We start from the raw sequence: 26,926 nt of genomic DNA, 5'->3' as shown, positions 1-26,926 counted from the left end.
TTCAAAACTTGGTCCTCGCTAAATTGGACAGCTCACTAAATTGACTCTTTCCCCGACCTTGTGGAAAATTTTGAACTAGCTGTACCTCTCGCTCTGCCTGGTGCAGATCTCCTGGAGAAAGGAATGGCCACCCACTCCAGTATTCTTGTCTGGGAAATCCCGTGGACAGAGGAGCTTGGCGGTTGCAAAGAGTCGGACAAGACTGAGCAACTAACATTGGCTCTGCCTGGTAAGGGACTCAGATTCCAAACTGTTCCCAGCTCTTCTGCTTCCCGTCTGCACTCTACCTTGCCGGAGGGACACAGGCCTTGTAACTGCGGCCACCGGGTACCTGTGGAGACTCCTTCAGCAGGGACATTTGGGGTAAAAAGTGTCGGAGCATCCTTGTCCTACCCCTGTGACCCAGGCAACTGTCTTGACAGAATTTATCTGTTTCTAAATGTGACCATCTTCCCTTGGTGTGTAATTGGTGTGTCACTTATTTTATTAGTGACACTATAATTTTATTTGTTAGCCGCTCAGTCGTGTCTGACTCTGCAACCACTTGGACAGTAGCCCACCCGGCTCCTGTGTCTGTGGAATTCCCCAGGCAAGAATGCTGGAGTGGGTAAGCCATTCCCTTTTCCAGGGGATCTTCCCCACCCAGGGTCAAACGCAGGTCTCCTGCATTGCAGGCAGATTCTTTACTGTCTTGAGGCACAAGAGAAGACCAATTTTATACAATAATGACTAATTTTGATGTGTTCAGGATATTGTTGCCTCGTTTGGATTAAACTCCAGTGACAGTAGACACTATATTGAAAAATAATGGAATAGAAGCATAGCATTGAATAGTATTTACATTAATAGGTGAGTTGTTTAATTGGTGATAAAGTTTGCTTTTATATAGATTTTCAGGCTTTATAATGTCAACTACTTGAATGAATTAAATTAGTTTCTATTTAATAGTATAGGTTACTACTAGTCTTTTTTAGTCAAGGCAACACAGTTAAACAATCTGAGGAATCTCAGCATATATGAAAACCTAAAAATGTAACTTAAAATACTTTGCATTAAAAATGGCTAAAATTAGTGCCTGGACTTTTTATATCTGCCAAGTGTGGAAGTGATACTAAAATATTCTAGCAAACTATGAGGGTAATACATTTGGATTTTTGTTTAGGTATTGAGAAATGGCAAAAAGCACAAATTTAATTTTTATCTGTACTTTGTAAATGTTCCTAAACCTTTTTTTTTTTTTTGCATGAACATATTATTTTTAACTTATAAGTGAGATGTGGAACTACCTTTGTCTTTAACTTTTTCCTTAAAAATTTTTTTCATGGCCTTAGCAGTGGTTTGCAAAAAGAAGGAGCACAATATTGTTGGGTGGCTGAAATCAATATTATATATTGATTGTAATACGAAAGCATAATAAAAGGTATATTATTTTGCCTTAGTAAAATAAAAACATGTTTCATTTATTTTAATTTATTTAATTTTACTGCAAATTGACTTTTTCATTTATCCTTTTTTAGGATTATTTTCAGTATCTGGAGACTTTATTATCTATTATGTCTTTGTGTGAAGACATGCTGCTTTGTAATTATCGCAAGTGTCGTGTCAAACTCTCTGGTTATGCATGGGTCACTGCCTGCTCTCATATATTCTGTGATCAGCATGGTAGTGGTGAGTTTAGTCGTTCACCAGCTATCTGCCCTGCCTGCAACAGTACTCTTTCTGGAAAGCTAGATATTGTCCGCACAGAACTCAGTCCATCAGAAGAATATAAAGCCATGGTATTAGCAGGACTTCGACCAGAGATTGTGTTGGACATCAGCTCCCGAGCGCTGGCCTTCTGGACATACCAGGTTAGTGCTTAGGCTAGTTTTTCTGGAGAGAATGTTTTAAGGTGTATGTGAGTGCTCCTAAAATTTTTCCTTCACTGTGTTTATATTTGTTTTTTAATAAATGTATGGAAAAATGTTCTTTTTAATTTTCTTTTTTGCAAAAGTAATATGTTTAGTGTTGAAAATCCAATAATCCATAATTCCATCACTCAGAGATAACCACTCTTGATACTTATGTTTGTATATTACTAGATTTTCCTGTGTATAAATATATGTTTATATATATTTTGTCTACACAAACATAGGATAATACCACAGATACCATTTTTGTGGCCAGGTAAATTGACAATAGATTATGCCTGTTATGACTATTTTATTAAATATTTAAAAATTAGCCATTCTATAATCATAATTTTAATGGTTATAATGTATCATAATTTATTTCCAAGTTATTAAAATGCTGGGATGAGTACTGTTATCATTAAATTCATATCCTAATTTTTTGCTAACTTTAAATACCTGAAAGTGAAACATTTCAAAGTTTTAAAAATTGTGGTATTAAAAGTTGCCTTCCAGTTAGATCATGTCAGTTTGTGTTCCCTTAAGAAATGTAGGAGAGTGCTTGTTCACCATACTTTCTGCTTGCCAATTAGGTGTGGTTACAGTAGAATCTCATTGCTCTCTAAATATGCATTTGTTGGATGACCTTTAGATGAATACATTTTCCTGTATTTTAAGTATATTTTTCTTTTATTGTCTGTTTTATGTCAGTTGCTGTAGTTTTTCCCCCACTGATTTATAAGAATTCTCTCTATACATATACTTAACTCAGATGTTGCAAGAATTTTTTTTCACTTTTGTTAGTCTTCATTAATTTTTTTGACATACAGAGGTTTAAAATTTTTGTGTGTTTGATGAAATCATAATTTTAATGATTGAATTATATCATAATTTGTAAGTTATTTAAAAAAATGCTATAATGAGCATTCTTATCTTCAAATTCATATCCTTATTTCCTTTTTTGATTTTTGCCTTTGGCTTCTTTTTAGAAAGGCTTATGTGTGGAGAACTTTAATCAGGTCCTTGAGTATAATAGTGTTATATATGCAATTATAATAATGCTTCTAAAATGTCTGTCATCTGTCATGTAAATATTTTCATTATATTTTTCTAGGTAAAATGTTCCTTTTATATGCTCCTATATCTTCTTATGCTTATTTTGTTGTATTATTTATACTATATTGTAATTACTTATATATTTGCTCATCTTTTCTAGTTAGGAGAGTTCTTTAGGTCATGTTTGATTCCTGTGTATCTTTGGGTCCTCAGTGGCCATCATAGTTATTGGTCTTAAGTGTCAGTAAATACTTATTGACTGAAATGAATAGACAGTATATCTTAAAGTAGATCCCAGTTTGGGGGGTAGTATTGATTGAACATGAACATGTGGTATTGTAAAATCTATCCTTAAAGTCATTGTGACCTTAGTATTTTGCTGGCTATTGCCCAGAGACTGCTGTTAGTCATTTGCCTGTTGGGCTTTCCAACTTGGTCTCTTGCTTCCACAAATCCAGCAAGAGAGAGAGAGTATGCTAGTAAGAGAAACTATATTCTTATGTAATGTACTGATGAAGCGATATCCTGTCCTTTTTCCTGTAATCTAGTCACAGGTCCTGTTTAGATCGGATATAAGTGTCAGAAGGCAGGGATAATTGGGGACTGTTTTATAATATGTTCTCCACATTATGGATTACTTGAAACATAGTGTTAGATTTCTTGGAAACCTTTGGTCTACATGTCACTTGTTGAGGTTAAACAAATATTCACATTTTTTGTTGGTGTAATGGTCATGCTTTGAAGTATTTCTCCAGTTTTTTTTCTTTGCATTTAGTGACATAATTATTCTTTTGTACATCCTAATTTCTTCTTAATCTGGTTCTAAAATTTAAAGTAATAATATTCCAGTATGAGTGTCTTTCTTTTCTTTCTGTGTTTGTAAAAAGTTAAAATAAACAACTTTGCATTTATTACCTTAAATCTTTTCTCTCTTGGGACAGGTACACCAGGAGCGACTCTATCAAGAATACAATTTCAGCAAGGCAGAGGGCCATCTGAAACAGATGGAGAAGATATATACTCAGCAAATACAGAGCAAGGATGTAGAATTGACCTCTATGAAAGGGGAGGTCACCTCCATGAAGAAAGTGCTAGAAGAATATAAGAAAAAGTTCAGTGACATTTCTGAGAAACTTATGGAGCGAAATCGCCAGTATCAAAAGCTCCAAGGCCTCTATGATAGCCTTAGGCTACGAAATATCACTATTGCTAACCAAGATAGTACTCTTGAACCATCTATGATTGCACAGTCTGGTGTTTTTGGCTTCCCATTAGGTAAGAAAGGACATGTAATATCCAGTATCAGTTCTTTAAATTAAATTAGTGATGTTTCACACTGTGCCCTGCATAGTTCCATGCAGTTAGTGGAGACTCCAGAGGCCTAGAGTGGTAGTATTAGTGGTAGGCTCTAGGTTCTTCATCTGTGTCTCAATCAGCACATCCTTACTTTTATCTGTTTTATTTGCTTACATTTTTATTTACATCTTCAATTTATTTGAACAGAGTAAATAATTCCAAAATTAAAACTGGCAAATTTCCACTTCAAGTGAAAAGCTATTTAGTTGCAGTAATAATAATAATATTAGCTGCCATTTATTAATTCCTTACTAAGTATTAGAAACTATTATAATTTCACATGTATTTGTGTCATTTATAAAACTTTATGAGGTAGGTGTTTATTATCATGCCTATATTACAGATGAGAAAGCTGAGGAACAGAGGTTAAGTAATTTGGTCAAGGTCACAGAGCTATCTTCAGAGCCCATACTCTTTTAATTATATACTATCCTGTGAGAAGACCATGTTTTAGTTTCTTTCACATGACAATACTGATTGCACAGTTCTTAAGTTATTATTGGTTGTTCTTCTGTTTATTCATTCATAAATTTATCAAATATTTATCAAGCATGTTTCATGTGCCAGACTGCTGGAAAAAATTTTGGGCAATGGGGATGTAAGGATTATCCAGATAGGATTTCTGCCTCCTGGAAATATACAGTTTAGCTTTTTTCTACTTGGCAGATGGCAGTGAATCTCTTCCTGAGTTCTCTCCTTTATACCACTCTTGATATAACAGAATCTAATAGTTTTTACTATGCTATTAATATACTTTTTTGACACACAAAAAAGTGAAACTTCTTGAGATGAACTTTTATTTGAGCTGGATTTTTATAAAACCTTTTTTTGAATTTTATTGTTGAGGAGAAGATGATATCCTAGAAAAGGCATGAAGCAGTGAGATGGAGAATATCAGATAGGAGAACTGAAACAAAAATAAGTTTCAATTTAGCTTTCAGTTAATCATATGATTTAGTCAATCAAAATATTATTGTATATGGGCATTATATATATTCTTATTTTTTCCTTGTGACTACCCACATTTATTTCAGTTTCTTCCATTTTTACCAGTTCTTACCTGTTCCTTTTTTTGCACACACATATCTTTTTCCTTTCACCTCTTGCCACCATTGTTGGCTTGAAGTAGATATAGTCAGCATTCTCCTTTAGTTATATAACTAAAGCCAAGGATGGGTTCAGTGAAAGTGAAAGTCGCTCAGTTGTGTCCGACTCTTGGCAACTCCATGGACTATACAGTTCATGGAATTATCTAGGCTAGAATACTGGAGTGGGTAGCCAGCCTTTCCCTTCTCCAGGGGGTCTTCCCAATCCAGGGATTGAACCCAGGTCTCCTGCATTGCAGGCGGATTCTTTACCAGCTAAGCCTCAAGGGAAGCCCCAGTAGAAGCTGTTAAATGTTTATTATATCAGATCTATTGTATAATTTTTCTTAAGGGTGTGTTAATTAATCTTGGGACGTGAATATGTGCCAGGTTTTCATGGTAGTCATATATTTTCCAGAGCGCTTACGGAAATTGTAAAAAAGAAATTTGTTCTTAAAGAACCTGGGACAAAAGACACACACACGCATACACACACACATGAATATATATGATATTCCTTGGATGTAGATTAATAGATAATGAATAAAATTATGATACTGTAGATTCTAGCTCTACAAAAGTATTTCACTGTGTTAAATTACTTTTGGTGGTGAGGTAATGGCTATCACTGGAAACTGCACACAGAAGAAGGTTATATATATATATACTGTGGTAAGGGGAGGGGGCCATCTTTTCTTTATCCAAGGTTTATGTTTTACGCATGTCGTAAGTGTTGAGTTCTGTTAAAATATTATTGAATGACTTTGTTTTTTGATCCAAGGAAATAGATACTTAAGTTCTTCCCGTATTTTTCTTCTAGGGAACAACTCCAGGTTTCCTTTGGACAGTACACCAGTTCGAAATCGGGGTGTTGGAGATGGAGATTTTCAGTTCAGACCATTTTTTGTGGGTTCTCCCACAGCACCTGAACCTGCCAACAGCTTTTTTAGTTTTGCCTCCCCAAATAATGAAGCAGAGCAGCAGCCAGTCTCTAGCAGGGCCTTTAAAGTAAAAAGAATTTAGTTGACCTCAAACAGTTTTCTCTGTTCTCTTTCAGTGATTTCATTTAGTAAATAATCTTTGTTTTATATAGGAGTCACCAGCCTTTTGTGTTTGTACTGAGTCTTCAAAAGTGTCTTCACATTTCCAATTTACAGGAGATTAAGTGGCAGTGGGCGGGGGGTGGCTTCAGGTTTCCTTTTCAGTTTCTTTTATTTGAGGCATAAGCATTTTAAACTCAATTTTAGGGTGAACTGTTGAGTTTTCACAGGTAGCAAAAAGCTTGCAATATTTTGGGGTATTTGTAGATCACCATTTGTTTATGTTTGAGCCATTTCTGGCTGAGCCATATGTTTAAGTATACTGTATAAGCACCTCTGTTTTATGTCTACATGTCAGTTTGGGTTCTGGTGTATATATGTTCCTTTACATTTTTTTTTGTTGTTGTCGCATTTGACAGTATGTTTATGTGAAAATTTTGGTTTCAGGAACTAGTGAGTGAGCCTGTAGCTTGTTATTTGGGAGCATACATTTATTTGTATATACTTAATGTATCTGCCCATGTATGAACTTGTTTGGAGGTATCATATCATTGAATGAAGGTACAGTTTGATGCATGTATGTTTAGTTCCTATTTCTGTTTAAGAGTAATTCACGTTGATAAAGCTATGTTGAAAGGTAACTTTTTGGCATTTAAGATAAAATTACTTCTTTATTGCTAGCTGTTTCCCTGGATCTACTTATTTAGGAATGCACTTCTACTGCAGAAAACTTGCCAATATGTTGTTGATCTCAAGATTATAGTAATTAAAATACTTATAATGATTTATTCCTTGTTTTTCTTTATTAAATAGTGGTCATTTATGACTACTATCACAGTAAAATATAGAATCAATAAAGAAATTTTAGGATACTTTCAGTAACTTTACATCCTATTAGAGGTAAGACTTGAAATCATACTGGTTGAGGAGCCAGAACATCAAGGTTCTAGTTATTTTTTTCCCCCATATATTAGTTGTACAAGTTTAAGTTTAAACTTTTGGTGCCTTTGTTTCTATGTCTGTGATGTAAGGGGTTGAATTAAATTATCCTTACAGCCTTTTCTAATTCTTAGATTTTGTGATTTATTGTTACTGGCTTGGGAAGAACTGCCATGGAATTAACTAAATTCCAAGTTCCATTGTTTTTTAGGTAGTAAAAGTCATAATAAAATCATTTGAGTGTATTTTATATTTAGTCATTGTAGAAAGGCAAGTAAATACCCTTGCTTTACCTAATTTAATAGCAACCAAGTAACATTTTCTTCTTTAAGGGTATAGAGTATCAAATCTCTTAAAAAATAAATTTTATAGTTCAGTTCAGTTGCTCAGTCGTGTCCGACTCTTTGCGACCCCATGAATCGCAGCACGCCAGGTCTCCCTGTCCATCGCCAACTATAGTACCCCAAAGTTAAAATGGTATCTGAGAAAGAGGATGAAAAAATCTTTACTTAAAAGCTCAAAAACACCCCTTTCTATTTCATTGCTAATTACACAGATTTTATAGGTTGAAGAGTTTTTTCTTCCCTGTGAAGTTTTAAAATTTGTTGAAAAGTGATGTGAAGAAATAATTTTTGTACATTCATAATTTCTGTCTGAACCTTTGCTTCCTTTGTTAGATTCACAGAATCAATTTGAAGTATAAGTAAGCTATAATTAAAACTAAAGAAAAACTCTGGTGGACTATTACATGCTGCTGCTGCTGCTGCTGCTAAGTCGCTTCAGTCGTGTCTGACTCGGTGCGACCCCATAGACGGCAGCCCACCAGGCTCCCCCATCCCTGGGATTCTCCAGGCAAGAACACTGGAATGGGTTGCCATTTCCTTCTCCAATGCATGAAAGTGAAAAGTGAAAGCGAAGTCGCCCAGTCGTGTCTGACTCTTAGCTACCCCATGGACTGCAGCCTACCAGGCTCCTCCATCCATGGGATTTTCCAGGCAAGAGTACTGTAGTGGGGTGCCATTGCCTTCTCCCTATTACATGCTACTTTTTAAAGATTGCATTCTACTTTATTTTTTTAAAAAAATTTATTTATTTTAATTGGAGGCTAATTACTTTACAGTATTGTATTGGTTTTGCCATACATCAACGTGAATCCGATGGGTGTACACACGTTCCCCATCCTGAACCCCCCTTCCTCATCCCTCCCCGTACCATCTCTCTGGGTTATCCCAGTGCACCAGCCCCAAGCATCCTGTATCCTGCATTGAACCTGGACTGGCGATTCGCTTCTTATATGGTATTATACATGTTTCAATGCCTTTCTCCCAAATCATCCCACCCTCTCCCTCTCCCACAGAGTCCAAAAGACTTGTATACATCTGTGTCTCTTTTGCTGTCTCGCATACAGGGTTATCGTTACCATCTTTCTAAATTCCATATATATGCGTTAGTATACTGTATTGGTGTTTTTCTTTCTGGCTTACTTCACTCTGTATAATCGGCTCCAGTTTCATCTGCCTCATTAGAACTGATTCAAATGTATTCTTAATGGCTGAGTAATACTCCATTGTGAAGAGTTGACTCATTGGAAAAGACTCTGATGCTGGGAGGGATTGGGGGCAGGAGGAGAAGGGGACGACCCAGGATGAGATGGCTGGATGGCATCACCAACTCGATGGACATGAGTTTGAGTGAACTCCGGGAGTTGGTGATGGACAGGGAGGCCTGGCGTGCTGCGATTCATGGGTTGCAAAGAGTCAGACACGACTGAGCGACTGAACTGAACTGAATACTCCATTGTGTATATGTACCACAGGTTTCTTATCCATTAGTCTGCTGATGGGCATCTAGGTTGCTTCCATGTCCTGGCTATTATAAACAGTGCTGCTATGAACATTGGGGTACACGTGTCTCTTTCAATTCTGGTTTCCTCGGTGTGTATGGGAATTGTGGGATTGCTGGGTTGCATTCTACTTTTAAAAAAATGTAAGAGTTTAATACATTCACATGGTACAAATTCCAAAGGTACAAAAAATTCATAGAGTGAAAACTCTTGCCTTTCACTCCTATTCCTGAACTACTCACTTTTCCTTTCTGGAAGCAGTCTTGTAGTGTCTTGTTTCTCATGCAGGGATAGTCTGCTGCTGCTGCTGCTAAGTCACTTCAGTCGTGGCCGACTCTGTGCGACCCCATAGATGGCAGCCCAACAGGCTCTGCCATCCCTGGGATTCTGCAGGCAAGAACACTGGAGTGGGTTGCTATTTCCTTCTCCAACAGAGATAGTCTTGGTGGAAGCAAATCCTTTTTTTTAAAAATTATGTTGTTTTTGAATAGGTAATACATTTACATGACAAACATTCAACAGTGTACACAATGAGAAGAAAGTTATTTTCCTAGACAGCTCTCAGTCCCCCTATTTCCCTCTTCAGACACAGTCAATTGTTTGTTAAGTACCCTTTGGGATATAGTTTTCAATATATAAACATTATTAGTGTTCTGATACATATGTGTGTGTGCTGTGTCCAACTCTTTGTGACCCCTTGGACTAGCCTACCAGGCTCTTCACACACGCATGTGCGCACACACACACTACCCAGGGATCCAGCGCGCATGAACACACACACACACTCTACCCAGGGATCCAGTGTGCCCGCACATAGCACACACACACTGTTAGTGTATTAGTGATGGCTTTCTTAATACCATTCCAAGTGTAGTCAATTTATTAGGATAGTGTTTTAAAAATTATAAAATTCCTCCTATATAGAAAATCACTGTAAAGTTTGGAAAACATTCAGGCAAGTTACCTTACCACTACTACACTTCCTTCAAAATTTTAAGGTTATAACACAGGCACCCACTTTCTTAGTGCTTTTCTCCTGGGGTATTATAATCTTGGTATAAACAAATATGAATATACAAAACAATAATACGCAGGTACTTAATCTGAGAATATTTTGTTTGCAGGACTTGGAAAAGACAAATTTATGAATTTGAAAGTGATTGCAGACCGTTTCCTCTGGGCTGTAGGCATTGCAGGCGGATTCTTTACAGTCTGAGCCACCAGGGAAATCCACTTAGCAGTTAAGTTTGGAGCGGCGCGCTTCCTAGAAAACCAGCTCTTTCACTCAGGTGCCATAAGCCTCCAGAGCTCTAGATGTCGCTGTGGCTCTATCTTGGGGGCGGGTATGCGTCTCTGTGGTTTTAGGTCGGGGGCGGAGAAGCTGGGAAATGATGGCTGTTGAAGAGGAGGAAGTCAAGGAGGTCTTGCAGAAATTGCAGGTGGGGTCATAGATTAAAATACATATCTGCTTTTGTTACTTGGGAAGAAGTAGAGAGCCCAGTTTATACACTGCCTGCGAATTTCTTGACACATATCCGACGCTACTTGTGTCCCCGTGGTTACTATAACAACTCCCGAAGGTGCAGCCGCAACGGGCTAGAGGACACCCTCGGGGCCAAGCGACAGGCGCAGCCAGTTTGTTGGGATCCCGTGGTGCTGACCCGACTGCAGTCAATTTCAGTCCTGTAGGGAAGAGGATTTATTGCTCCTAACTTTATTCCTGTACATTGTTGGGAGGTTGTATTCCCCCCTCCCCCCATTCACCCATAACAAATAGTATACACGTGAGTTTGGCACATCTGCAGGAGCTATTACCTATTGCTTTTAGTTTTGATAAGACCCCTTCTTCAGTACTTTAATGCTTTCAAATTGGCAACAATCACAGTAATGGCTTGCACCGCTTGCATTCTGGTTACTCTCCTTAGAATTTAACAGTTTTGATTTTTTTGTGTACTCCACAATTCCAGTTTGGGGTCTAATGCAGAAGGCTCCAGACTGCACTCGGTCCACAGTTGACTGTGGTAACTGGGACAGTCTTGTACTTGGTAGATAGGAGCTAACTAATTGCTTGACTCTTTTCTTTTAATAATCCAAGATTTTTCTTAAATATCAGAAACTGAGTTTTTTGTATTCTAAGGCAGCCTGAAACGTAAATGTTAGACTTATGACAGGTTTGTAACTTTCTTAAAGGCTTCTACAGCAAAAGTTTAAACATTGATGAGATTTCTTTGTTTCTTTAGTAGATTAGACTAATAACACTTTTTAGAGTGTGAGCTTTACCTCACATCCGGTTGACTTGGATGTAATTCTTTTCCCTAGTGTGACTGTCTGAAATCAGAGATTCTCAAATCTAGCACTGTATTTACAAACATTGTGTATGTATGTTTGTATATGTATAGAAAAAACCTGAAAAGGTAAACTAAGCCGTGGTTATCTCTGGGGTTATTGGGATGATCATGAAGAATTTTTTACCCTGCTTATTTTACATGTACCTATTTGAATTTTAACAACATATATATATTGATTTTTGCCAGGACAAAAGTTACTAAAAATGTTCACTGTAGCAAAACAAACCAACAAAGCCAAACAATTTCTTGTATGTTTTCTATTACAAGTAGAAGCAAACAGTAAGACCTTCTCTGCTGCTAAGTTGCTTCAGTCGTGTCCGACTCTGTGCGACCCCATAGACAGCAGCCCACCAGGCTCCTCTGTCCATGGGATTTTCCAGGCAAGAACACTGGAGTGGGGTACCACTGCCTTCTCCAAGACCTTCTCTATAATTCTTAATATGTAGCTATTGCTGACGGCATGATGAAAGGAAATGGGTTGTGATATTTGCTGAGAGTTGTCTTTTCCTGCTCTTATTTGTGGTAGATGCCCTAAGCAGCGAGGTAGAGGATACTGGGGTATCTTGGGGGTGGGTGGGGAAGGCGCAAGGATGGAATGGGAGAATGGAGTAGAGAGAGGAAAAGGATGGTGATGTTGCTATTCATGGGAATGGTGGTAAACTTTATTTCATTGTTATAGACATTTTAGGTTAGAAGGAATATATTAAGGATTTTTCTCAAAGTGTATTTTACAGGTCATTTCTATTAAAGTCATGCAGGGTGCTTGTTAAAATGCAGAATTTTGAGTTCTGCTAAAACCACTAACATCAGAATCTCTGTAGGCTGGGTCCTGGAAATAATACAATAAAACTTGAAAAGCACTATTATAGAAGGAGATAATCTAATTTCATCATTCTGGGTAGAATTTTAATTTCAAATACTGTGAAAAAAGTAGGAGTGTGATTTAACAGTAGGGTGGAGGAGGAAGGAATTACTTTCGTTTGGGTAGTCAGGGAAAGCCTCTCTGAGGAATTGGTGTTTGAACTGAGACCTAAATAATGAAGAGGAATGAGCCATGCAAAGGTCTGGAAAAGGAACGTCCAGGCAGAGGGAACAGCATGTGTGTAGGCAGGATTGAGAGTGGATTTGAGGACCTGGATGAAAGCCAGTGTGGCTTGAATAGTGCAGGAGAGTGATAAGAAGTGAAGTTTGTGGCAGGATGAATGGTGGGAGGTCAGATCTCACAGTCTTCTAGGTCGTAATAAGGAGTTGGATTTTATTCTGTCTGCAGTGGGAAACATGTTTGTGACATGACCTACATTTCTGTAAAACCACTCCAGCTATATGAGGTGAATGGGAAAGAGTAGAAGCAGAGCGACCACTTAAGAAGCTGTTGAAATAGTTCAGGCAAGTAACGATGCTGATTTAGTTGAGGGTCCTCATAGTGACATGGAGACTGGTGGATGGATTTGGGATGTGATGGAGGTAGTTGGTAAGACTTGGTGGGATTGGATTACACCTTTCTACTGCTGTTTTGTTTTAGGAAAGAATAGATAATGGAAAAACTTTGACTGATGTCCCAGGAAGACTCAAACAGAGATATTTAAAGAGGAAGGAGAACATTTACTTGGAAAGAGTGCAGGCGAGCCAAAGGATGACTTGATAAAAACTAAACAAACAAAAAACACAAATATCTAAAGAAACAAAACTGCAAAAATACAAAATTTATCAAGCTTAAATTGGCCTGTTTGTTGTAGAGAATGGCTCTCACGTTTGTCATACTCACAAATGTCACATGTTTTCAGATATCGGCATAGGAAATATCAGGGGTAAGGGATTTTTATTGTTAGGAAATCCAGTTTTAAGGGTAAATTTCAAAATTTTATACTTAGGGACCAGTACTAGATAGGATGATCTTATTAACTTTGTTTTATCTCAAGGTGCAAAGCATTTCCTCTCTCCTGACTAAGGTATGTGAAGTGCTTAATCATACTGGAAGCTCTGCTGGGTCTAAGAAGAGAGACTGTCATCATGGTACAGATTGACTTGGGACAGTGTGAGAGTGGGCTGAACAACTTTCCTTCCCTGTCTGCAACCTGCCTCTTGTGTCATTCCTAGGTGAGGTAGAGGATCAGCATTTCTAGGCCAAAAGTTGGTATGGCTAGCCAGTCTCAAAGCTTACTTGTCTGGTATCCTCTCCACTTAATGGAGACCGTTCTTATAATGGTCTCATTCTTATATTCCTAGGAACTGGTGGATCAGCTGTATTCATTTCGCGAGTGCTATTTCGAGACACATAGTGTTGAGCATGCTGGGAGGAAGCAGCAAGATGTGCGGGAAGAGATGGAGAAGACCCTGCAGCAGATGGAGGAAGTAGTGGGTATGAGTCCCAAAAGAACACACAACCCGCTGTTCCTCATTGAAATGTGATGGACCTTTGCTCTCTCTGTAGACTCTTTGGTATCCTGTTTGTGGCTGCTACAAGTTGGTACAACAGAATGTTTCTTCTAAGGGTGCCTGTGCAGGATGGCAGCCTTTCCGTTCCCTAAACTCCATTTCCAAATGCTGTGAAATGAAAAAGAGCATACTTATTGCTTGATTACTGTTGCAGTAATCTTCTTAACTGACCTTTCTGGCTCTTAATTTCTTTTACTTTCAAATCTACTTAAATAATGACCAAAGGCCATAATCTTTCTAAATAATTGCTTCATGAATTTAATCGCATCTCTTGTCTGCCTCTTTGCTCAAGTATCTTCAAAGATTCCTACTCTTGACTGGTTGAGGTCTAAACCAGCCCTTTGTTATTCAAGTCTTCATTGTCTGACTTTTTTCCCTCTACCCTTATCTCTGACTACCTACTTACAGAGGAGCCTTTTGTTTCATTGAGGTTGAACCATCCATCCTCCCATGAACATGCCACATGTATTTCTCCTTTCTGCTTCTTTGTCTTTGTTTACATCATTTTTCTCCCTGGAGGGTCTTGTCTTTTCTCCCTTTCACTTTGTAAAGTCCATTTATTGGGTGTATGCGGTATGCTCTTTTTCATTGTGTTTTAATTTTCCATGGATAGACATTGACCTCTCCACTAGATTGTAAGCCCCTCAAAGGTAGAGATAATGCTTTCTTTGTTACCTTGTTTTCTAACATAATAGATTTTCAATAAATTGTTTGTTCATGAAGATTTTCCTCAATTATTTGATTGCTAGAACTTGCATAGGGTGATTCCTTGAAAGTACCCTGGTCTCACCTGTAAAACTGTCTGGGTTTCCTTTATCTTTTCCCCTCCTCCTAGGTTCTGTCCAGGGCAATGCCCAGGTTCTGATGCTGACCGGGAAAGCACTGAATGTGACTCCTGACTATAGCCCCAAGGCTGAGGAGCTTCTGTCAAAAGCTGTGAAGCTGGAGCCCAAGCTGGTAGAAGCCTGGAACCAGCTGGGTGAGGTGTACTGGAAGAAAGGGGATGTTGCAGCTGCCCACACCTGCTTCTCAGGAGCCCTCACCCATGTGAGCTGCCCACTGTGCCCTCAGAAAACACAGATGGGGAGGATGGGATTTCTCTGGTTTTGTGTTTCCCTAGGCCATGAATACCAGAGTAGAACTGCATGGGAACTAAGAGAACAGAATCAGAAGAGGGGAGAAAGGATAGGGGAGCAGACGTGGATGAGGAAGATGATGGGACCAGGTTCAGAGGTAGATGAGAAGTGAAGAAAAGTAACCAAGTTGATCCTTGTAGATGGGAGTCTTAGATACAGATGGCAGTAAGAGTTAAGATGAAAAATTAGAAGCCTGAAATAAAATAGATCTGGAAAGGAGAAAGAGAACCATGAAGGTTAAGTATGTGGCTTCTCCATTTGTAGTGCAAGAACAAAGTCTCCCTTCAAAACCTGTCAATGGTGCTTCGCCAGCTGCGGACTGACTCCGGAGATGAACATTCTCGCCATGTCATGGACAGTGTCCGACAGGCTAAGTTGGCTGTGCAGATGGACATCCTTGATGGCCGCTCCTGGTGTGAGTGCTTTCAAAAGATCTCCAGCAGGTTTCTAGAGCAGTGGTTCTCAACCGTGGCTGCACACCAGGATCATCTGGAGCCCATCTGTTGAGTCTGACTCTTAAGTGTGAAGCCAGGGCATCTTTGCTTTGAAGGAGCCCAAAAGGTATTTTGATGAACCACTATTCTAGTACCTCTTGGACCTTATCATTGAAGAGAGGAGGCTTATGTTTCCCTGTAAGCAAAGCGGGGCTTTTGTGCAGTCTCCTGTTATTTCCTTTGGGTTCATGTTTGCCTCTTTATCCCAGAGGAATTTTGGGTATACCCTGAGTATAGTGTCATCACTGGTTTGTTTCAGATGTGGGGCCTTTCATACAGACTTTTGAGGGTGACCAAAATAGTTATACTTAGCACTTGGGTTCTGAGATGGTCCATCACTGTGTTTCTCAGTTTTTTCTCTGCCCTTCTACCCCCACTTAGGAGGCACAGGATGGCTAGAGTTGGAGTTGGATATTTCCCTTCCTTAGGTCAGTTACCGTCTGATAATACCTTAGGCTCTGGTTAACTAGTTTCTCCTGGGGGTACTTGTTAAGAATGGAGTGTTCAGGAGTTCCCTGGTGGCCTAGTGGTTAGGATCCCAAGCTTTTACTGCTGTAGCCCAGGTTCAGTCCCTCGTTGGGGAACTGAGATCCCTCAAGCCACGTAGTGTGGCCAAAAAAACCCACGCAAACAACAACAAGAATGGCGTGCTTTGGCATATTTCAAAAAAGTTTCTTTGTCCCCTCCCTCTGCTAGAAATACAAGGGTATTCTTCGATATTTGCTACGGGAATCTGGTTGAGCTCTTGGAGGTAAATCTTACAATATTGTTGGGGGTCCCTTATGACTGGTACCCCTGGAGTTTTTAACTCCCAGGTTTGTCCACAGTGAGGCTCCAGAATTCATCAATTTCAGTTTAGGTTTTCCTAGCCCAGCACTGTTGCTGTGGTAGCTCCTGAGTTTCTGCTAAGTGATAACTCCCTATATTCAGCTCTGTCTGTGTAATTTTGGAGCAGTGGTTTACCCCTATTGTCTCCTTTATTATGCATCCAAGAGGAGTTGTGGGTTTTTTAGTCTCTTCAGCTTTTTACTTGTTAGGATAGAGTGGTGACTTTAAGCTCCTTACATGCAGAACCAGAAATCTGTGTTTCTCTTTCAGATATTCTGGGGAATGCCTACCTTTCTCTTTACTTCAATACTGGCCAGAACCCTAAGATCTCCCAGCAAGCCCTCAGTGCTTATGCCCAAGCAGTAAGTATTTATGGTCACCCAGGCTGGATATGTAGAGGCAGCAACAGAAGCAAAAATGTTGTTCAGTCTTCTTTGTGACGTTTTAGCAAGCAGCGTGGAGAGTGTTTGCTGGCATGTGATGGGTGTGGTTTTATGAAGCCAGTCCTGCAGAGGTGAGGTATTTCTTCCTATAACTTGAGTATTAGCAGTTGCTTGCAGTGTGTGCCTCAGTGTGAGATAGCTATTTGAGCTGTCTAGAGTTCTTATATAGGCTTGTGTAACCAAATCACAGAACCCATCCCAATATGTTCATCTTTTTGAATGGGGAAAAAAGTATATGTTAAAAATAATGTTTATTAATATATATACACATTTTAAAAAGAATTAAAACTCTGCTACTTAAGTATAAATTAAGCAGTATCCCCAGATTAATCATTAAATAGTATGAATCTGGATTTCCCACAGGCTAAAATAGAAAATAGCATGTAGTCCATTCTACATTATATCCGAGGGATCAGTTCACTGGAGCTTATGATTTGCTTTAGGTTTTCAAGCTGTTTGTATTAATATCCACTTGTAGGGGGGTTTCCTTCAGGCTTTGAGTCCATGACTGCTCATTGTTAACAAAGTTTGCATTGGCCTCCTGAGTACTTTTTATTTAGACTTCGTATTCACCTTCTTTTGTTTTCTCTTGACATAGAGACTCACTTTTCAATTTATTTTGCTCTGAGTGGCAGAATAAGGAATATAGCTACCTTATATTCATGTTTGCAGTTTAGGGACTGTTCTTTTTTCTTTTTTTTTTTTAACCATCCCACAGAAACTTTATTTTTCACAAAACTGAATTCTGAAACATAGATAACCATTTTTAATAAGCACAGTCAAATTTTTAATCACAGAATGTCTCCAAGAATTATAGCTTAAAATATACAACCAATTTTTGTATTTCAAAAATATCTTAACTCAAATAAGTTAGTTTCTTAAAAAGTACATTTCTCATACTGTTTGTTTGGCTTTATCCTGGTATACTCTGGTGCAGCCATACCCCGAAGCTGTGGGGACAGATGTGTATACCAGGCTCTTTCTCTTGCCTCTGTGCTGATGACTGCAGCTCACCTGGTAGGACTCACACTCACGACAAAGGAACATGCAGTAATAAGATGGCTTTTTAAAAAATGACAGAGATGACTTCCTCACACACTGTGCTTCTCACTGTAGCCTTAACAGTGGCATTTAACTCAACCCAACCTGTGTAGTCAGCAGGTTTGGTTTTTATTCAATCAGGGAACTTTTTAGGGAGAAGTATTTTGTTTTACTCTGATTTCTTAATCTGGTAACTGCTTACATTTTAAGGTATAATATGATGTACTCGTTTAAAATTTTATATTTGGCTTCTGCTAAATAATTGCTTTTAACTCTTAATTTCTTCATCAGACCTGCATTTTTAAACATATTTCAACCAGTCATTTAAATAATTTTAATTCATGTTGTCTGTGCTTTTGCAGTGTGCCAGGCAGTGAATAGAGTTAAAAAATAAAGTGATCATAGCCACGAAGATAGCTGCAGATATGTTTGTCTATACTGTTGTATGGTTCCTGGCCAGCTATTTAAATTAGTGAATCAGAATTGGCTCTCTCTGTGTGTTTTAAGGGGGCTTAGATGTAGTAGCATGATTCCGTTTGTGTCTGAAGCTGGACTCATGGGCAGAGGAAATGTGTTAAATTAGCATCACTTGTCTTCTAGATTTTCTTCATTTATATTAGCATTTCATTAATTAAATTTTTTTATCAGATATTAGTCACATTTTACTTCTATCTTTATACTATTACTTGGGTAAATTATAATCATATTTTAAAGTTCCACATACATACAAAGGCCTTACATCCTTGAGGTTTCAGGGACTGTGTAATATGTTCCATACAAGCATTTACTGTATAATAGTGTGGGTATAGGAAATAATTTGACAAGCAAAAACTTAAATTTTTCCAAGGAGATGGACGAGGTTTAGGACATGTTGTATATGGCCATCCTTAAGACTGAGACAAGAGCCACTGATGGTCTTCTTATTCCACTGTAGGAGAAGGTTGACAGGACAGCTTCCAGCAATCCTGATCTTCATCTGAACAGGGCAACGGTAAAAACAAAAAGAAATTATCGTTTATATTGGGGAGTGGTCATCTGAAAGTCAAATACATAAGCTATCTAGGTCTTAGCCTGTGAGGATAACAGTACTCACAGGGACAAAGTTGGGTACTAACTGCTAGAGGAAAGCTAAATTATTTCTGGGAAAAGCTTGCTTAGTTTGACTAAAGTATCCAGAGGGAAAGGAAAGGGGGCTGAGTTGGTGGGAGGGTGAATAGAGGATGGGGGGCAGTTTATAAGACTTTCCTAAAATCTTCATTATAAACATAAAAATGGAATCACCCAATATATGCAGCTTAACTGTTTTAGAGTTTGGAAGTTAGCTTCTTTGAAATGATTTCACCTTTGAGGTTGTGATCACCTTGGCCAGGAAAAAGGATATAAGGTATTACCAGCTCTTCATGCAGTTCATTTGTAGAACAGGAAAGAAACTGGGAATGTTTGTAGAGTAGGAAAACAATTGGGAACAGGAAAACAGTTTATTTCTCAAGATTCCTAGCCCACTGTGCTAGCCCACTTCTGCATAGTTTGTGTTAAACATACTTTAATTGGGAGGGTTTTTGTTACTTCTTGTGCAGTTACATAAATATGAGGAGAATTATGGTGAGGCTCTGGAGGGCTTCTCTCGGGCTGCAGCACTGGACCCTGCCTGGCCAGAGCCCCGGCAACGAGAGCAACAGCTCCTGGATTTCCTGACTAGATTAACCAGCCTCCTTGAGAGCAAGGTAAAGATGTCTGAAGACTGAATCCTGCTTTTTTATTCTGCTGTAGGTCAATAAAATAGTAGGCCTCGGTAGTAGCGACCCTACAGAAGTGGGTAGGTGGTGGGGAGGACTAGACTCTCAAGGAGAGTGATTGGTTTCCAGCTTCTTACCTGTTTCCTTTTTCTTTGCAGGGAAAGGTGAAGGCCAAAAAGTTACAGAGCATGCTGGGAAACTTGCGCCCAGCCCACCTGGGCCCTTGTGGTGATGGGCGCTATCAGTCAGCCTCGGGGCAGAAGGTGACTCTGGAGCGCAAGCCCCTGAGTGCTCTGCACCCTGGTGTAAATAGTGGAGCTGTGGTCCTGGGAAAGGTGGTGTTCAGCCTCACCACGGAGGAGAAAGTCCCCTTGTGAGTTTCTCTTGCCTTTTCTCTTTTTCATCCTTTTAAACTAGTTGCTCTCATTTGCTGGCCTTTCTCTGAAACTTGAAGATAATTGTTAGTGGTCAGAGATCAGTGAGTTCTCTTTCCCTCCTGTGACTGTCCCAAGAGACACTGTATTGTCTAAGTCATGTCTGACAGTCTCTCTGTAGATTGTGTTACCACCCAGTTTTTCCCTGAGTTTGGTGTTCTGTCGACTCTTACATCTGAAGCTGAAATTTGACAGCTACATTTTTTTTTATAAGATAGGAAGTATTTTTATAAGATGGAAACCTTAAAATTCTCCTACCTCTTTGTATTTTCATGATCATAGAAGTAAAAGGAGAACGAATTCTAAATCCTGTTTGGACTTAGGTATGCCTAAGCAGTTCTGGAAGGTGAGCTTTGAGTTTGAATTTAAGGCCTGTTGGAGAGATTCTCTCAGATGTTATTCAACAAATATTCATTGAGCATCTGCTATATGTGTTGTAGGGAGTTAAAAAACAATGTAACACACCCGAGTGAATGGTTCTTAGAGTTGAGCAGAGGAAATGAGTTAAGAATATTCATTTAGAAAATTCTAACTTTTGAAAAATGAGGGTTCAGTCAGTGCCATCATTCCTGGGTCCTTTGCTCACTTCCCAATCCCTCATTGACTGGTTTCCTTTTTCTGTTTTCTGTTGAAACTTTTTTGTTTCTGGGATCACCAGTGTTTGACCCAGTAGCTTCTACTACATGCTCCACAGCATTCTGACTTCTCTGTTACTATTGCCTTTCAAATTCCTTCTGCTTCATTCAAGCTAAAATACAGCTCCTACTGTATACTGATTTTCCTCCATGGCTTTTTCGTGGTGTATGTATTTGAAGAATTGAAGAACAGGAAGATAGTTGAGAAAAGTTCAGTTACTAGAGCAGACCTTAGAGTTAAGAGGAATGAGGAAGTATAAACAAAGGTAGGTTAAGGGGCTCCGGAACACATATTTTGCTACTCTTTGGTTTCTCTTTTTCTGCCTAATTTCTAAATGTTAAGTTCGAGGTAGACTCTGTTTTTGTTTCTTTCCTTTCTCTGCTGCTGCTGCTGCTAAGTTGCTGCAGTCGTGTCCGACTCTGTGTGACCCCATAGACAGCAGCCCACCAGGCGCCCCTGTCCCTGAGATTATCCAGGCAAGAACACTGGAGTGGGTTGCCATTTCCTTCTCCAATTCATGAAAGTGAAAAGTGAAAGTGAAGTCACTCAGTTGTGTCCAACTCTCAGCGACCCCATGGACTGCAGCCTACCAGGCTCCTCCGTCCATGGGATTTTCCAGGCAGGAGTACTGGAGTGGGGTGCCGTTGCCTTCTCTGTTCCTTTCTCTACCAGGATGGCAAATAAGTGCCAACTTTGATCACTTGGCAGTGGCTGCATGACTTACTGTTTAGGATTCTGAGGCTTTTTCACCAGGAGAGGATGCTGTGCTTGATTGCAGTGTTTGCTGTGAATTCGAGTGTGCCAAGTGAGCATGAGCACTGATTCCTCACCATCTCATTTGTAGGTCATCTCATTTGGTGATGTCATATAAACCCAAGGCTTTGGCTGCCTCCTTTATGCTCACAGGTCTAGCTCCAGCCCAAGCCTCAATTCCAAGTTTTGGATTCCTGTAGTCAGCTGCCTCTGGGCTTTGATAAAATCTCTAACTCATTATGTTCAAAATTACTTATGTCATCTTTCTCTGTCAAGTTGCTTCACCTCCCTGAATTCTTTGTCAATCAGTGGTATCAGCTATAGTCAGTCACTTAAGACTTCTAACTTCTCCATTCTTTTGCCTTGAAGCATTCACCAAGATCAATAGATATATCTTTTAGTCCCTACTTCTTTGTGTCTACTAATTTAATTCAGCCTCAGCACTTCTCCAGACAAGCCTCCTTATTCCCTGTTTTTCCTCCAGTGTTCCACAGTGTGAAGAAATATGCCCCAGATACAGATTTGACCATTGCTATTTCGTATTTAAAATCTCTTACTGGTATTGTGTAACTTTGGGGATGAAGTTTTAACTCCTTAGTTTAATATACAAAGCCCTTTATGATTTTTTCCCCTGTCTACTGTCTTCTGTCATTTTTCCTCTTGTACATTTTATTCCAACCTTAGGATTATTTTGTAGGTTTTAGAACAGCTATTTTCATGCCTCTGTGTCTTTACACACAATTATTGTACCTGGATAATCTTTTTGCTGCTTCTTGATATAGATTACATTTTTTCCCCCAACATTGTATTATAAAATTTTTCAAACATACAGCAAAATTGAAAGAATTTTACAGTGAACATTTGTGTACTTATATATTCTACTATTCATATTTTATTATACTTAGTTTATCACATATCTGTCTATTCCCTTATTCATCTGTTGATCTCTTATTTTTGGTGCATTTCAAAGTAATTGCAGACATTAGTATGTATTCAGCATGTAATCATTAACTAGAGTTCAGTATTTGTTCATAGTTTTCTTCTTTTTTATGTAAAATTTACATACAGTGAAATGTGAAAAATCTTAGTGGACAAATGGATATTCTCATATAACCCAGATGCCTTTAGAGAACAATACCACCACCTCAGGAAGTTTTCTCATGTTCCTTTCTTGTCAAGCCCTATTCCCTTCCCTGTAGAGGTTTTTTTTTATTTCCACTGAGGATTAATTTTCCTGTTTTAACCCAAGTAGTTTTTCATTCCTTAAGATTCAGTTTGAGGGTCTTGTCTAAACGGCTGCCTTCCTGGCTTTCCATTGATTTAGACATTTCTCTGGGCCTCCACAGCCCAACCTTTGGCTTCACTGAATTCAGCACAAGAAAAGAGCTATTCTGGAACCTTTTGCAGTTGTATTGTAAGTGATGGTTTAATTGTCTGACATCCACTAGACTAATAAAGTCACTCATAGCTGGATTGATGTCTTACTGCTAAGCACAGTGGCTGACACCTGATAGGTAATCAGTGAAAGTTTGTGGAATTAAGTAAATTGGCAGTGATGGTTAGAGAGTTTGATATTGTGATAGTTAAACTGGTAGAGCAGGAATACTGTTCTGCTGTAACATTTTGAGCTAATTCATTATTAATATTTGTTGAAGGCTTCAGTGTGCATATTTCCCAGGTTCTTGGGAAAGTGAGAGATTGATGAGTCTTAGGGATGTTTTTTAAAGATACATATCTAAGACAAAGGAGCCCTCAGGTGTACATAGTGAATGATGGTACCTGCCATAGTATTTCTAAGGAAGTAACTATGAAAGCATTTGTTTATTTTGCTGGTATTATTAAAATCACTGTTTCTGCTTTTCTTTGCTGCTCACTTCTTTTTTTTCCCCATCCCTCTTAACCCATCTTAACCTGGCAGTACATTTGGCCTGGTAGATTCAGATGGACCTTGCTATGCAGTTATGGTGTATAATATGGTGCAGAGCTGGGGAGTGCTCATTGGGGACTCTGTAGCCATCCCTGAGCCTAACCTTCGTCTTCACCGAATTCAGCACAAGGGAAAGGTGAGTGATGGCTAGGATTCTTTCTCAGCTCATAGGCTCTCAAAGTGGGACCAAGTTTACCTCTTATAAAAAATATATATGTTCAGTTCAGTTCAGTTGCTCAGTTATGTCCAACTCTTTGTGATCCCATGAATCACAGCACGCCAGGCCTCCCTGTCCATCACCAACTCCCGGAGTATATATGTGAGGTAATGCATATATATGTGTGTATGTGTTGTATGATATCCTATATCTACACACATATATATAATTATTTTTTACTAAAAGCTAGGTTATTATTATTATTATTATGGTTTTTCTTTACTAAAAACTACTGGTAAACAAAGAGAATTTAAAAAATGAACTGAACAGAGCAAAGAAAAATACATGTGATATCACATGTGGAATCTAAAAAAACTGAACTTGTGAAGACAGTAGATGGTGGAATTGGGGAGGTTTTGTTTAAGGATACAAACTTGCAGCCAGTAGATACATAAGTCCTGGAGACCTAATGCACAGCATAGTGATTATAGACAACAATATGGAATTATAAACTTCAAAGTTACCAAGAGACTAGGTCTTAATTGTTCCCACCATAAAAAAGAAATGGTAATTATGTGATGTAATAGAAGTGTTAGCTAATACAGTGGTGGTAATCACATTGCAATATATCAATATATCATATAAACACATTGTATTGTATACCTTCAACTTACGTAATGTTATATGCCAATTATTTCAATAAAAATAAAATTCTAAAAATAGACTGAAATATTCTCATTCACATGTTATTGCTGTTAACAGTTTGAAATGTAAACCTGTAGTCTCTTCTTTTCAGAAAAATATATACACACTTGTATGTATATTTTAAATTATGAGTGGAATATTATATGCAGATGTTTGTGAACATTTCCTTTGGCTTTCCGTATTCTACAACTTTGTTTTGAGTTAAGACCGAGGAGCTGATGATGATGAGGATAGTAAAAATTTATTGAACACTTAACTAACTCTAGATGCTGTATTTAGAGTTTTACTGCCTACACTGGCTCATTTAATCCTCATAAAACTCTAAAGAGCAGGTGTTTAACCACTTTTTCAAACCATTTAGATCTAGGGTCAGCAAATTATGGCTGATTGACCAAATCTGGCTCATTGCCTGTTTCTATATGACTTGTGAGCCCCAAATGGTTTCTATATGTTTAAATAAAAACAATGGAAAGACTAATAATTTATGGTATGTGAAAATTACAGGAAATTAAAATTTCAGTGTTTGTAATTAAATTCTTTTGAAACAAAGTATGCTTATTTGTTTACTGTTATCTGTGGCTACTTTGGGGGTTTCCCAAGTGGCTCAGTGGTAAAGAACCTGCCTGCCAATGCAGGAGGTGGAGGAGTTTCAGTTTGATCCCTGAGTTTGGAAGATTCCCTTGAGGAGGGCATGGCAACCCCCTCCAGTATTCTTGGCAGGGAAATCCCATGGACAGAGGAGCCTGGTGGGCTCCAGTCCGAGGGGTCACAGAGTCAGATACGACTGAGCATGCATGTGGCTGCTCTTACACTATAGTGTCAGTGTTGAATGGTTTGGGACAGAGACCATATGACCCACAAAGCCTAAAATATTTAGTGTTTGACTTTTTACAAAGAAATTTGCTGATCCCAGATCTAGATTATTTACAATTTTTCTTTATTCTAAAAGTACCATAGCAAATATTTTTATCTGCCCATATCCATGATTATTACATAAGTTTAATTAATTGACTAAAGAAATAAAGTGAGTTTCTAAGGTAAAATCTTAGTTTCAAAGCTTATGCAGTCTATGACTTTTGATATATACTGCCAAACTAGTTTTTGGAAGGTTCTACCAGTTAATAACCAACAGTGAATGTAGTTGTATTTCTTTGCAATTCTGTGTAGAAATCTTTGAACTATTTGCTGATTTTTCATGAAAAGGATAGCATTAGTATTCTTTGGCTTTGGTTTCTTGATTATTGGTGAGGTTGAAAATTATATTATGTTTATTGACTATAATCCTTTATAATTGTTTTTTGGGGGGTCATTTACTCATGTTCCTGTTAGGATGTTTCAAAAAAATTGCTTTATGAGAATCTCTTTACTTTGACTTAAAAAGAACCTCCTTTACACTCCAAGTGGAACTGTATATTTTGGATAAAGATCTTTTAGCAACATGTTTTACAACTTAAAGTACATTTGAACTGATAAAGTGAGCTGATATCTTCTGTTATTAGGAGAATGTTTAAAACCTATCTTCTGTTAATTCCTCCCTATATAAAAGGAGAAGTCAATCTATATTTGGCAGATTAATTTATAGCCTAACAAACACTTGATCTAAGAGTTCCTCAGACTTTCCATTGGCTGTGGATTGCCCACTGTGTGTATTTAGTTATAATTGTTGATAAACATTGTGGGAAGGGCAGATTTTGTAGAGCCAGTGGGACTCTTTTTGTTGGGCATTGCCAGGATCCTGTCCTTTTTGAATTAGAGAATTGTCTCTCTTTTTTTTTTTAAATTTTTATTGGCATACAGTTGATTTACAATGTTGTGTTAGTTTTGGGTGTACAGCAAAGTTATCAGTTATATATGTACATATATCCAGTTGTCCCTTTCTTGTAATAACAGTACTGGCAATCTGCCTGCCCCAGATATTCCTTTTGAAGATTGAAAACTTTGGGAAAATTGCATTCCTTATGTAAGCTCAGGTTTGTTTAATGTGAGATGGAGGTTAGGGGTGTATCTACTGAAGAAGGTAGAAAGGAGGAGAAGAAAGTCAATATGGTATATCCCTGTTAAGGAGTTTCTTCCATCCTAGGATCTGTAATTAGTCTCTGTGTATCTGTCTTTTCCAGGACTATTCCTTTTCCAGTGTTCGTGTGGAGACACCCCTCCTGCTGGTGGTGAATGGGAAGCCTCAGGGCTCCAGCAGCCAGGCTGCTGCTACGGTGGCATCGAGGCCACAATGTGAATGACCCTCCTTGGATTGCATGCTGAAGAGAGAGTGGAGGCAAGGAGATAAGCTCAAGGGCACTTGGCAGCTCCATGAGCCACTTCTAGTAATGCAGCTGGAATTGGGAGGATGTTTTAGATTACAGCTTTCCTTCCTCTGCCCTGTAAGACACTTGTGTCTTGTATTATGTTTCAGCTCTCTCTGGGGCCACACATGTTTGTGGTGTATCTCTTCTGCCTCTTTGCTTGCTCTTCTATGTTTTGGCAAAGAGTGTGGAATTGGTAGAAGGGTTGGGACCTTGCCATGGGATAGAGTCCCCAAGGTTCCCCTTCTTGCCTCCTTCCTGAGCCTCATGTGTATATATCATTTCAGTATTTATTGGTAAGGGAGGGGGCTTAATTTTTTAATGACTTAGTTTTTAAGCAATTT

At 38.5% G+C, this 26,926-nt stretch overlaps 2 protein-coding genes across 2 annotated transcripts; both read left to right on the top strand.

The window, feature by feature from the left end:
- Positions 1-1,553: 1,553 nt before the first annotated feature.
- On the top strand, positions 1,554-6,465 carry CCNB1IP1 (cyclin B1 interacting protein 1). The gene is made up of 3 exons (XM_068966601.1): positions 1,554-1,850; positions 3,887-4,220; positions 6,207-6,465. Exons 1-3 carry the CDS (start codon positions 1,554-1,556, stop codon positions 6,407-6,409), a joined length of 834 nt encoding a protein of 277 aa, XP_068822702.1. The 3' UTR covers positions 6,410-6,465.
- Positions 6,466-10,596: 4,131 nt separating this feature from the next.
- TTC5 (tetratricopeptide repeat domain 5) lies at positions 10,597-26,643 on the top strand. Its single transcript, XM_068965832.1, has 10 exons — positions 10,597-10,647; positions 13,783-13,915; positions 14,828-15,039; positions 15,393-15,543; positions 16,721-16,812; positions 18,869-18,925; positions 19,512-19,658; positions 19,829-20,043; positions 23,412-23,556; positions 26,400-26,643. Exons 1-10 carry the CDS (start codon positions 10,597-10,599, stop codon positions 26,517-26,519), a joined length of 1,323 nt encoding a protein of 440 aa, XP_068821933.1. The 3' UTR covers positions 26,520-26,643.
- The last annotated feature ends 283 nt before the right edge of the window (positions 26,644-26,926 follow it).

This window comes from Capricornis sumatraensis, chromosome 2 (genome assembly GCF_032405125.1).
Source record: "Capricornis sumatraensis isolate serow.1 chromosome 2, serow.2, whole genome shotgun sequence".
In the NCBI taxonomy this organism is placed as follows: domain Eukaryota; kingdom Metazoa; phylum Chordata; class Mammalia; order Artiodactyla; family Bovidae; genus Capricornis; species Capricornis sumatraensis.
The sequence above is the reverse complement of the archived record's forward strand: the minus strand, read 5'-3'. Positions and strand labels throughout refer to the sequence as shown.